Source organism: Ailuropoda melanoleuca, chromosome 12, assembly GCF_002007445.2.
Source record: "Ailuropoda melanoleuca isolate Jingjing chromosome 12, ASM200744v2, whole genome shotgun sequence".
Classification (NCBI taxonomy): Eukaryota; Metazoa; Chordata; class Mammalia; order Carnivora; family Ursidae; genus Ailuropoda; species Ailuropoda melanoleuca.
The window spans coordinates 26,652,885-26,665,458 of record NC_048229.1 but is presented as its reverse complement, the minus strand read 5'-3'; the positions used below and the strand labels follow the sequence as shown (position 1 = coordinate 26,665,458).

The window sequence follows — 12,574 nt, the reverse complement described above, 5'->3', positions numbered from 1 at the left end:
TGCTAGCACTACCCACCCCCCTCCATCCCGTGTGACCTTGCGGGGCGTCCCATTTCTCTGGGTCTCTGTCTTCATGTTTTTGAAATGGAATTGGAAACACTGTGCAGATACAGAAACGCCAGGTCCCCTACACGGTAAAGGTTGCCCCTTCTCCATCTCCATGACAAACACTGAGAAGCCATCGCGAGTTATAGTGAGGTGACGTGTATGTATGACCTACCTACTGCTGAGTCACAAGTCACCCCAAGACTGAGTGGTGTAGACAACAGTGACCACGTCCCCTCTCTCGGGTTCTGTGTGCGAGGATTCAGCAGCGCCCCAGCCGGGTGGTTCTAGCTCGGACTCTCTCCTGAGGATGATACCAAGATGTTGGTGGGGGCTGCGTGATCCGAAGGCTTTTGACCACGGCTGGGGGACCCACTTCCAGGAGGGTTCACTGGCACGGCTGTTGGCGGGAGACCCCCAGTCTTCATGCATCACACAAGGCACATCTGGGCGTCCTCACAGCACGCTACCAGCTTCCCCAGAGGGAAGGATCCAAGAGAGAGAACAACACGGAAGGCACGGTATGCCTCAGAAGGCGCACACCATCATTTCTGGCACATCCCACTCATTATGCCGGTCAGCCTCATCGTGTGGGAGGGACTGCACAAGAATGTGAAAGCCGGCAAGTGTGGACCACTGGGGTCATGTCGGACGCAGGCAGCAGCCCCACTGTGCACACACAGCGATCACCTAATAGGCGAGGCTGTGTTTACCACTTTCTGTCCCACACGTGAGAAAGTGGGAAGGAGGAACAGGCAGCTAACACTCTATTGCTTGCTCTGGGGAACATCTTTTGCTTCTACACCCTTCCCACCCCAGAGGAGGAAGAGGGGACTCGGTCCTGAGTCCCTGGCATCTCACCAGCCTGTTTCTTTTACAAGGAGACTCTGGCAAAGGTGTCCCCAGGGTACCCGGGGCATTTGCTCCTTCCCCATTTCCAGGGACCATGGCCTTGACAGTGGGGCTCAGCTAGCTGTTCATTCCATGTTCTTGTCCCCATGGGGCTCTGCTCACCTGTGTTCTCAGTGTGGCAGATCACAGAGGCAGACCTGGCCCTCATTCCATCCCAGAGGGTCGTGACAGTGGCTGGGTAGGACTGGGCCGGCCAGAGACCTGGCACATTCACCCTTTTCCCGCAGGAGGACGTGTTCTGGGAGTCCTGCTGTCCACCCACCTGCAACTCAAAGGCCTCGTAGCCTCCACAGGGGCAGGACCAGGTCAAGATGACCCCATGTCCCCCAGAGGTGCTGATGCAGGAGGTGATGGTGACCAGGCTCGGGGCTGGGTGGACAGCACAGGAGGAGTCAGTAGGAGCCACACAGGGTGGCTTTCCATCCCCTCACACACCCCTACTTCCCACCTGTGGTGCCAATTCTCTGAGAACTAGCCCCTCCTTTGCTTCCCAAAACCAAAACCCCTCTTCATCTCTCATACTCTGTCCTCCCCAGATGGACACACAGTCCATCTTCCCCCCACTTCAAACTACAGTTCCCATGAGTCCCTGGATGCTCTGTGCCACTGCAGTTTATGAAATCGTGACCCCATGGCCTGATGGGATTTGGAGTCCACTAACATCTCACTGCCCCCAGGCCTGACCCAAGCCCCCACCAGGTAGAAGGGGGCCCATCTCACCTGTGGATGCAAGAAGGCTCTGTGCAGAACTGGCCACATTGTTCCCCTCTGCCCACATGCTGGACTTGTACAGAGTGCCGGGTTCTAGGGCCTGCATCTCATAGCAAGTCTCATTGGTCCTGCCTGTCTGGTTGGCCTGATGTCCTTGGGGGTCTTGCTCTCCCTGGGACGTCCCCCAGGGGTCCACTGGACCCAGTATGTGTCGGCCTGAGAATGGGGGTTTGTGAGGGTCTTCCACTCTAGGGTGATGGAGTTGTTGGTCTGAGTTTCCTTGTGCAGATCTGTGACCCCGTTGAGAGCTGACAAGTGAGGAGGGGTTGTTGGAATCTCCCCCCATACCCGCTCTGCCCCAGAGCACCTGTAGGCACCCACACCTAGTGAGGGGTACAGTGTCTCAGCCTCCCAGGCCCCTCTCCTCCAGTACAGGGTCCATGAAGTTGGGTCTCCCACCCGTCACATCCTCCCGGCCCACTGGACGCAGTACACGGGGGTGAGGCCAAAATACAGAGCTGGCCAACCGAGTCTGGAAACCAGAGACTTAGACTAGGATATTTCAGGCTATTTCTGGTCCTCTGTAGCTCTAACTCTCAGAGGCAGGTCAGGAAAATGAGGTGATTGCATATCCCTGTTGCTAAGAACAGACAGTCCCTAACAACAGGACTCCACCCTTTGAGATCAAATGAACACTCCAGTTCCTAGGAAAGATCTCAGAGGCCCAGACCAGCCCCTTCTACAACCCCAAACAGGCGTGAGTCGCACCTGTGGGTACGTCAAAGACTTGGGTATTGCTGCTGGCTCTGCTCCTTCTCGTCCAGATGGTGAAGGTGTACAGGGCCCCACTTCCCAGTCCCTCCTCCATGACCCATGTTCCTGAGATGTTCAGGGTCTCACTGGTGAAACCTGCCTCCCACCATTGGACCCAGTAGGTGTCAGGTGGATAGTATGGACCCAGTGGAGCTGTTCAGGTCAGGGTGACATAGCTCATGCTGTGTCCTGAATCTCCACGTTTGTCACCAGATTGGGCACAAAGAGAGGGAGCAGGGTCAGCATTTCCACATCCCTAAGTACCTGCAGCACACCTGGACAGACCTGGTTGCTAAGGAGGGTGTTCCCTAGAAATAGGGCCCAGAAGATAGACACCTAGGATGGGGTGTCAGTCTCGGGCCCCACATCCCTGATCTTGGAGACTGGGGCCCCACAGACCTCATTTCCTCTTCTCCTCCTTAGAATCAACTTCCAGGGTGACCACATCTCAACTGTGGACACTGCCTGTCTCAACAAGGCCATGGGGGTGCGGGCTCCCACAGCGTTCTACTGGAGCACTGTCTTTACTAACCAGCTCCTACTGTGGCCTCGAAGCGGGGAGGGGTCTTGGTTAATCCTCACCTAGGTGACTCCTGGGGGTTGCATTGTGTCCCTCAGAAAGATATGTCCACATTCTAACCCCTGGTGCCTGCGAACGTGACCTTGTTTAGAGATAGGGTCTTTGCAGTCGTAACCAAGTGAATGTGAGTTCACATGGAGTAGAATGAGCCCTAAATCCATGACTGGCATCCTTAGAAGGAGAGAGAAATTTGGACCCAAACAGGAAGAATAGCACAGGGAGACAGAGGCAGAAATTGGCGTGATGCATCTTCAAACCAAGGAACGCCAAAGATGGCCAGGAGTCACCAGAAGCTAGAAGAGGTGCGAAAAGATTCTTGAGGCTCCAAAGAGGGTGTGACGACACCTCAATTTTGGAATTCCAGCCTCCAGGACTGTGAGACAACATGCTTCTTTTGCTTTAAGCCCCTCGGTTGCTGGTACTTTGTTACGGTGGCCTCGGGAATCAAATGCAACAACCTTTCTCTCCTTGGTAGGGTCATCCCTAGGGAGGGTCCTTTGTCACCTATAGACACACAGAGGGTCTTCTTGGAGCTGCTCACTGTCCTGTTCAGCCCACACTAAGAATTCATACAAAATTGGGGTTCAAGTTCATCCATCACAATCCAGGTGTCTGGGGTGCTGTGAGAACCACCTGGGATGCTCTCCCTAGACCACTGGGTCCCACAGAGGTACAGCTGAGGGCCTGGACCCTCAGGGACCTCCCTTCTCAGGTGATGGAACTGGTGGGCTGAGCCTCTACCTTTAGGCTTCTGAGTGGGTTGGAGGCTGGAAGGGGGAAGACGGGCCTGTTAGGGGCAGGACATCAGATGGTGCCCTGCTCCTTCATCCTCCCCATGCTCATCCATAAATCCCAGAATGTGATGTTTCCATCAGCTCTGCAAGGAACCCCCACAAGTCCTCTACAAGGAAACTCCGGGAGGCTCAGGGGGAGAGCAGTCCAAGCTCCTTTGTCAGCAGTGTGGGTGGAGGAGTGGGGGGCCATCAGTGAGGCTTGGGACAACTCACCACCAGCTGGTGAATAATTCTCTACTGTATGTATGTATACAAGATATTCCCCATTTTGTTTATTCACTCATGCATCGATGGACACTTGGGTTGCTCCCACCTCCTAGATACTGTGAATAACATGCTTTGAACATGGATGTACAAATATCTCTTCGGGACCCTGCTTTCAATTATTTTGGGTATATACCCAGAAGTGAAATTGCTTGATCATATGGTAATCCTGTGTCTAATTATTTTGGGAACCACCAGGCTGTTTTCCACAGTGGCTGCTCCATGTTACATTCCCACCAACGGTGCCCAAGGGCTCCCATTTCTCCCACCCTCGCCAACATGTGATTTTCTCTTTGACCGCCACCATCCTAATGGGCTTGAGGTGGTACCTCCTGGTTTTGATTTGCATTTCCTTAATGAGCAATGATACTGGCCATCTTTTCACGTGTAACTCACTCATCTTTTCTTTCTGTATTATTAACTCCTTTCTCTGATAGGGTATGTCTAGCTTGCATAGATTTAGTAACTTAGGGGCACCTGGGTGGCACAGCAGTTAAGTGTCTGCCTTCGGCTCAGGGCGTGATCCCGGCTTTATGGGATCGAGCCCCACATCAGGCTCTTCCGCTGTGAGCCTGCTTCTTCCTCTCCCACTCCCCCTGCTTGTGTTCCCTCTCTCGCTGGCTGTCTTTCTGTCAAATAAATAAATAAATAAAATCTTAAAAAAAAAGATTTAGTAACTTATTTCTATTATTTCTATGAGCAAACCTCCTGTATATGATGTTTCCTTTTCTGCCACCCGCTCCTCACCCATGTGAAGACCCTTCTCTTCTGTTCCATCTCTCTGACTCTGCACACGGGGCCGCCCACCACGCAAACACCCTCCCTGCCCTGCTTGAACCTGACACCCCACGACGAACCCCTGCCTGTTCCCACCACCACCACCACCAGCACTGTGGACGCCTACGTGGCTCATTCCCACCAAATGGCTTTAGGACTGAAATGTCCCAAAAGGGAAGGAAGGGGGAAGAGGAAGAAGAAGAAGGAAGAGAAATACCTCATCTTTGGTGGGTTTTGTTTTTTGATGAACAAAGTTCTACATTTTCTTAAACATTTTATTTTGAAATTATTAGAGACGCCCAGGAAGTTGCAAAAAGTAGTACAAGAGACCCATGTGAACTTTCTTCCACTAATCCCGCGGTAACATCTCACAGTAAAACACGGTATCACAAGCAGGAAATCGACAATGGGACAGTACTGTTAACTGGACTCCAGGCCTTGGTCCTCAGGTTTCACAGTTTATTCTTTAAAGCGTGTGTGTGTGTGTGTGTGTGTGTGTGTGTGTAGTAGCTGTGCAATTTTAATCTATGTAAAGAATCGTGCAGCTACCACCGCACTCAAGATAAAACCCTGCCCTGTCACCGAGGAATTACCTTGAGCTAACCCCCTTTTATATTTGACTATCCCTGATCTTTATCTCCCGACAGCCACAGGTCTGTCCTCCATTTTTAAAAGTCTGTCATTTCCTTCTTTTTCTTTCTTTTTTTAAGATTTATTTATTTATTTTTAGAGAGAGCACGAGTGGGGTGGAGGGGCAGCAGGAGAGAGAGCATGCGGAACCGGACGCGGGGCTCGATTCCAGGACCCTGAGATCATGACCTGAGCTGAAGTCAAGCGTCGGACGCTCCAAACCCTGAGCCACCCAGGCACCCCAAGTCCGCCGTTTGGAGAATGTGATACACGTGGACGCACACAGCAGGAGCCAGCCCTGCTGACACCTTGACCCAGGACCTCTGGCCTCCAGAACCGGGAGACCACAGAGCTCTGGTGTTTCACACTCCTACGGCCTTCCAGGGCTACCCCCTCTCTGGCCCCCTCCAGCCGCCAACCTCGTCGCCCTCCCATGTCCCCCGAGTTTCTCACCAGCCTGTGGTTCTGCAGCTGGTCGTCCCTCCGCTCCCGCCTTACCTCTCCCCGTAGGGCTCCTTCAGGCTCAATCCATGTTCGTTCACCATCTCGAACCAACCCTCTTAGCGATTTACCGCACACCCGCACAGGCTGGCCACGAACTCAAGAGGCAAACAGCGTCTTCAGGTCCCGGTCAAGGGCGCGGCGCCGAGGAGCCGGTCGGGGAAGGAGACGCGGCTGTGAGGTGGAGGCGCCATGAGCGGGGTTGCGCTGGGCATGGCGGGAGCGCAGAGGAGGTGCCTACCCCTCAGCAGGGGCGAGTCTCGGGACAGGAGTAGGATCTGGTGAGCGGAGATCTGCGTTGGAAGGGGCACAGGCAGAGGAGGGCAGGTGACCAGGCGGAGGGTGAGGGGGGATCTGAGAGTGTTGGTGTGGCCAGAGCTCCGCGTGGAACGGGGAAGGGAGGGCTGACCTTGAGCTGAGGGTGAGGTTTGCAGGACCCCAGCCTGGTCTGGACCTAACATCAGCGAGCCAGGTCGGTGAGCACCTGGAGGCGCGGGGTGAGGCCACGGGAGCCCCAAGCGCTCCCCCCCCCCACCGGGCCGCGAACATCTCTTCCATCTGGCTGTTCCTGAGCTGGGTCCTTTGGCCCCAAGCTGGCGATCTGGTAAGTGGAGGGTTTTCCCAGGTGCTGCGAGCTCCTCTTGCACGTGAAACCCAAGGAGCGGCTCGTGGGAACCTCTCATCCGTAGCCGGTGGGTCAGGAGCCCAGGTGACCGCAAGGACTTGGATTGGCGGGGGGGTGGGGAGCAGTCCGGTGGGACGGACTCATCACCTGCGGGAGGTGACGCTGCCTGGGGACTGACGTGAACTGTAGGAGCTCAGCTGGGGTTGGAGAATCGCTTGGTGGTGTGGGGGAGCCCACACACAGGGATGGAATCGAATCGTAATTACCCATCACTGCGAAATGCTGACAATAACCCGAATCCCAAATGATCGGGAACATATTTAAAGATGAACTATGCTGCTCGTTGCCCGGGGCTGGGGGGGATGAGTAGTCGGGGAGGTGAGGCTGGAAGGCACGGGGTCTCTTTTTGGGGTGACAAAGGCTGTAACATTGATTGTGGTGCTGGTTGCACAACTCCGTGAATATACCATAAACCACTAACGTCCACACTTGTCTTTTTTTTAAGTTCGCTCCACGCCCAGTATGGGCCTTGAACTCCCCACCTGAGGTCAAGAGCCACAGGCTGCACCCACTGAGCTCACCAGGCGCCCCGGCCGCGCACACTTTGCATGGGCAGTTGGAGGGAATGTGAAGAGGATCTCAGCAAAACCGCGACCAGAACATTTTTTTCCCTGGGATTGAACAGAAACGACCTTACACAGAACATGGTCACAGTGATGGCCGTCCAGCACGTCGGATTTTAAAGTTCATAGTCACTGGGAGACCAGAGCTACTTGTCCCCACTGCACACAGCAAGGTGAGGAAGTGATGGGACACAGGCATCAGCAAATGCTGTGTGGACCGTCATGTTACGGTGTGTAAGTGTGTCATATCCACACACTTGCACCTCGAGCTCACTCAGTGTTCAATGTCAAGTGACTCAATAAAGAAAAAAAAATGGAAGACGTTCTTCAGACAGATGGAGGCAGGAAATTTCTCTCCTTGGTCCTTTGCACGGGGATGAGAGGTTGTGCTGGGGGGGCGCTCTAGGAGGGAGAGGGAGGGAGGGTGCTCACTTCACCCCCCCGTTAGTGTGCTGTACACCCCCGGCTCCTGACGGCTGACAGAGCACTCAGGACCTGGGCCACGGAGCCTGCAGGCATGACCCCCCCGCGTGGGCACGAGGCAGGGGCTTGCGGAAGGCAGTGCGGGGCCTCTGAGGTTGGAAGGAGCAGGGCACATCCCCAGAACACTCAGCCCTGCCCGGGGCTGTGCCACAGCTTGCGTGCCTCACCTGGCCCAACGCCTTCCTACACGGTGGCCTGACACGGGGCAGGGAAGCTCAGCGAACGCACAAGCACAGGGTCAAGCGGCACATGCAGCCCGACGTTTACAGCAGCAGCAACAGCAGCCAATGCAGAGAGAGCCCACGGGTCCACTGGCTGCGGGACGCTGAAGGTGTGCTATGTGTGGACTACTACTCAGCGTCAGAAAGAACGGGATCTTGCTGTTTGCAAGGTCGCGGACGGAGCTAGGCGGTATTATGCTACATGAAGTAAGTCTGAGAAAGACAAGCACCATACGATTCCACTTGTGAGTGGGATTTAAGACACAAAACAAACAAGCACAGGGGAAAAACGAGAGAGAGAGGCAAACCACACGACAGACTCTTAACTACGGAGAACAAACCACTGGCGACCAGAGGGGAGGAGGAGGGGGAGGGGGAGACAGGCGATGCGGATGAAGGAAGCACACGTGGTGAGCACGTGTGACGTATGGAAGTGCTAAGTCACTATACTGTGCACCTGAAACTAGTATTACAGTGTGTTAACTACACTGGAATTAAAGTAAAAACTTAAAAAAAAAAAACACCAGGAGTGGGCTCTGGGGTCCCTAAGAGCACAATGTGGATGTAGAAGTCTCCCCTCTGCTCTAAGAGTCCCTAAGAGCACAATGTGGATGTAGAAGGCTCCCCTCTGCTCTAAGAGTCCCTAAGCACACGATGGCGGGCGTAAGCTTCATTAGCATAACGTATGTGTGTGCAGGCATGTTTTCTGAGTGCTCGCAGGCAACCCCATGCTTGCTTAGCACAGGTGATGGTGACTGCCCCTTTTGATCTTCCTCCCAAACCCTAAAACTCACCCCTGTCTGGGGAGTCCTGGCTCTGCAGATCGCTCCCAGTGATCTCGATTTGTGCACACGAGGATGACTTGTGAGGAGTCTCACGGGGCAGAAGTCACAGGGCTGGGCCTACGCTGATGCAGGGACACCGGGAGGACTGTACGTTCCCCAAGCCCAGGGCGCCGGGCCTGCGTGTCCTCAGCAATGCTGCGTCTGATGCGTTAACAAACGGGTCACCAGGGTCCGGCTCGCGGTGTGGTTACCACAGGAATGACCGTAGTGCCTAACACTGCGTGTACCTCATGTCACTGAGTCGTACATGGAAAAGTGGTTCACATCGTGCTTTGTTGCTTCAAAAAAGAAAAGAAGGGGCACCTGGGTGGTTTGGCTGGTTAAGCAGACGCTTGATTTCGGCTCAGGTCATGATCTCAGGGTCGTGAGATCGAGCCCCGCATCAGGCTGTGCACTCAGCGTGGAATCTGCTTGACATTCTCTCCCTCTGCCCCACCCCGGCTCTCGCTCTCTCACTAAATAAATAAAAGGTTTTTTAAAAATTAAAAAAATAGGGGCGCCTGGGTGGCTCAGTCAGTGGAGCATCTGCCTTCGGCTCAGGTCATGATCCCAGGGTCCTGGGATCCAGCCTGGTGTTGGGCTCCCTGCTCCGCGGAGAGCCTGCTTCTCCCTCTCCCTCTGCTGCTCCCCCTGCTGTGCTGTCTCTCTCTGTCGAATAAATAAATAAAATCTTTTTAAAAAATTAAAATTAAAAAATAAAAGCAAAAAGAACGATCTGCTGATCTGGCGAGCACCCCTCTCCCAAGGCCCCTCCCCAAATAATGGCGATGTCACTGTTTCAGTGTCCACTTTACTTGGGCACGAAACAGCTTAGGGCCGCAGGGAAGGGGGCGGGTGCACAGGGGAGGCAGGTGGGCGGCTGCAGCCAGAACAGAGGGAAGGCGGCCGTGGCGGCTTGGCGGTGGATGTGGATTTCCACAGACGGTCTCACGTGTCTCGAACCGCACGGGCACCCGCATACGAGTCCAGGAGCCTGGGCCTTCCGTCCCACTTGGCGGCACCTGTCTGGGAGGCCCAGGGCCTCGCCGGAGGGTAGGGGGTGCCACCGGTCGGGCCGGCCTCGTCAGCTGGCCTTGAGCCTGGGGCTCGGGAAGGCTGACAGGGTGATGAGCAGCTGTGCCGCATAGTAGGTGGTCATGACCAGCAGGCGGGCGTGGGGCAGTGGCTGGACGAAGGTGTCCCAGGCCAGCAGCATGTCCGAGAGCGTGAAGAGCAGGGCCCCCCAGCGGACGCTCCCGCCCCTGGCCAGGCCACGCCACAGCATGGCGGCCAGGACCAGGGAGTAGGTCACCAGGGCCGGGACCATGCCAGCTGGGAGGTGGAGCAGCAGGGTGCCGTAATACGGCCCAGAGACCAGGGCGATGGGCAGCAGGAGACCTGGCCGCAGGGGAGCGAGGCCGAAGGCCCAGAGGTAGAGCAGGTGGGCCGCGGTGAAGGCAGCCACGCCTAGAGGAGACAGGACCTGTGGCTCCCGCGTGACCACCTTGTGGCTCAGAGCCGAGGGAAGGACCGCCCCGAGCAGCAGCATCCAGCCTGGCCACACCACCCGCATTGGCTGAGTCTGTCGTACCGACCTCCCTGCTGTAGGCTCCCCTCTCCCTGCCCTTGGCATCACCGTGACCTTACAATGCACACTGCATTCCATCCTTACTCAGCTTACAACTGTCCGCCAACTCCCCATTTTGCCCTGCTCCCCACTTGGCTCCACCCACCCACCCATTCTGACCCTCCAGCAGCATTCCACCCCAGGACCTTTGTGCTTGCTGGTCACCCTGGCCTGGACCATCCTTCCTCCCACGGCTCCTGCTCCCTCTTCAAGACGTTACTTCCTTGGTGAGGCCATCCTTGACCAGCTACTCAAGACTGCGACACCCGAAGCCCCCCTTTCTGTCCCTCCACGCCACTCATGCCTTCTAAGGCTCTGCTGCCCAACCCCCTCAGGGGAAGGAAGGCTCTGTGAGAGCAGGGGTTCCTGTCCGGGTGGGGGTCCAGAAGCAACCATGCAGCCCCGCTCACCATAGAGGAAGGCGTCAGGCCAGATGAGGCAGGCGTCCCCCACAGCCGAGCACAGAAGGGCCCCCTGCAGGAGCGCGCGGTAGCCTCTGCCCCAGCGCACGGCCTGCAGGGACCCCACCAGGCACACCACCGGCAGGCACTTGAAGAGGGCACCGACCCAGGATGGCCGGTCTTGCGGGATCCAGAGGAAGTAGACGGCACAGGTGAGGAAGAAGGGGCTCAACCACCGGCACAGACGCAGCTGCTTTGGGAGACAAGGGGGTCACCGAAGCCCTGGTGCTCAGCCAGCTCCCAGCTCCTGGGGGGCAGGCCCCACGCGGCCAGGACTCAGGTCGAGGGGCTTCCACGGCACCCCTACCCAGGAACCCGAGTCACACTGTCCTCTGGGAACGCAGCCTCCTGAGGGCAGGGCCCCCCAATTCTTGCAGGCTGCTCAGGTTCCCCAGAGCCCAGGCCGAACCCCCTCCCACACCCGGCGTCTCTCACTTGGGCTGAGAAGTAAGGCTTTCCAGGCAGACCCTCTTCCCAGGCGTCCATGTCGGCCTATGACCCCCCCAGAGTGGCGGGTACGTGGGCACGGGTGGCTTTGGGGGTGGAGGGGACAGCATGTGGTTACACGTTAACCCGAGGAGCGTCCTGTGGACTCTGGGGCTGATAACAGGACCCGGGGAGATGCTGCCCCCGCCCTGGGGATGGCCCCGCCTGGCATCACTGATAAGGTGGCCACTAGGGACCCAGGGGTCCCTCCTCCCCCACAGCACCCTGCCCCTGCCTCCCAGACCTGGCACCCCCCACCCCCGGCTGCCTGGGGGGGATGTGTGGCCATAAACACCCGTCCCATTGTCCCATGCCCAACCAACCAGGAGGGAACTGGTGCAGGATTCCTATACCCTTCCCTGCACCTGGGACTCTGGGGGAGGGGGCGAGGTGGAGTGCCATCAGCCCCAGGCTCAGGCCAGCCCCAGGCTCGGGCATCAGGACCACCCGGCCAGAGTGCGGGGACAGGATGGAAACTCCCTAGGCCCCTGCCCACCCACCATCCCCCCCAGTAGGCTGCCCGGGGAGGGGGCTCCCTCCTGTGCTTTGGCCCCACTATCCTCAGCTCTGGCCATCAGGCCCCCAGAGCTGACTGTGCCCCCCAAGGAGGCCTCCACAGACCCTCCTGAAGGAACGCGTGCCAGTGCTGGGTCGTACAAGGTCCTCACTGCACGCTGCCCCACGGCTTCAAGAGCACATCCTGCAAGCGCACTCAGCCCGTCTCTAACTTCTGGTTTATCAGGAATGGATTTACCAGGTGTCCACCTATCTTGGTGGGCTGGCCACACCCAGGTGCCCACTGCTCCACCGTAGGAGATGAGGCTCAGGGGACATCACTTCCACAAGGTCGCCCAGCCAAGTCACCCTCCCCAAGGCTGGAGGCTGGCCTGCCACCTCCTGGCGGTTGTACAGACCCGGGACACAGAGGGCTGGGAGCACGAAAGGGACTCCAGGAAACAGCTCGTGGGGACCAGGCCCCAGACAAGACTGGGCAGGCTCTGCTCCTCCTCCCAGGGCATCCTTTTGTGGTCTGAGCACAAGCGACCCCACCCTCAGCAGAGCACGGAGGTCCGGGAGCCTAACTGCACTCTGAGGGCCACACCCAGGGGCTAAGAGAAGGCCTGGGGCCCCGAGGCCAGGGCGCAATGACAGCTCAGGCCCCCAGACCCAAGTCCCAGAACTCAAGACCCAAGGCCA

At 57.0% G+C, this 12,574-nt stretch overlaps 1 protein-coding gene and 1 long non-coding RNA gene across 3 annotated transcripts; one reads left to right on the top strand and one right to left on the bottom strand.

Moving 5' to 3' along the window:
* Positions 1–6,172: 6,172 nt before the first annotated feature.
* On the top strand, positions 6,173–7,345 carry LOC117795261. The gene is made up of 3 exons (XR_004619174.1): positions 6,173–6,308; positions 6,653–6,719; positions 7,158–7,345. It is a non-coding gene; the product is annotated as an uncharacterized LOC117795261 (long non-coding RNA).
* A 2,140-nt stretch (positions 7,346–9,485) lies between these two features.
* TMEM86B (transmembrane protein 86B) lies at positions 9,486–12,531 on the bottom strand. 2 transcript variants are annotated; one of them, XM_011233785.3, is made up of 3 exons: positions 11,327–12,531; positions 10,841–11,084; positions 9,486–10,270 (listed from the first exon to the last, which is right to left on the bottom strand). In XM_011233785.3, exons 1-3 carry the CDS (start codon positions 11,375–11,377, stop codon positions 9,888–9,890), a joined length of 678 nt encoding a protein of 225 aa, XP_011232087.1. In that variant the 5' UTR covers positions 11,378–12,531; the 3' UTR covers positions 9,486–9,887. The 2 variants fall into 2 exon arrangements, with proteins under 2 accessions (XP_011232087.1, XP_019662686.1); XM_019807127.2 differs by having other exon boundaries at positions 9,492–10,270; positions 10,841–11,081.
* Positions 12,532–12,574: the final 43 nt, after the last annotated feature.

Coding starts and splice junctions, on each gene's coding strand:
- TMEM86B (XM_011233785.3), bottom strand. CDS start 11,377: ATGGACGCCTGGGAAGAGGGTCTGCCTGGAAAGCCTTACTTCTCAGCC. Junction 11,085..11,326: donor AGCCTTACTTCTCAGCCCAA/GTGAGAGACGCC, acceptor TGTCTCCCAAAG/CAGCTGCGTCTGTGCCGGTG. Junction 10,271..10,840: donor GCCTGACGCCTTCCTCTATG/GTGAGCGGGGCT, acceptor TGTCTCCTCTAG/GCGTGGCTGCCTTCACCGCG.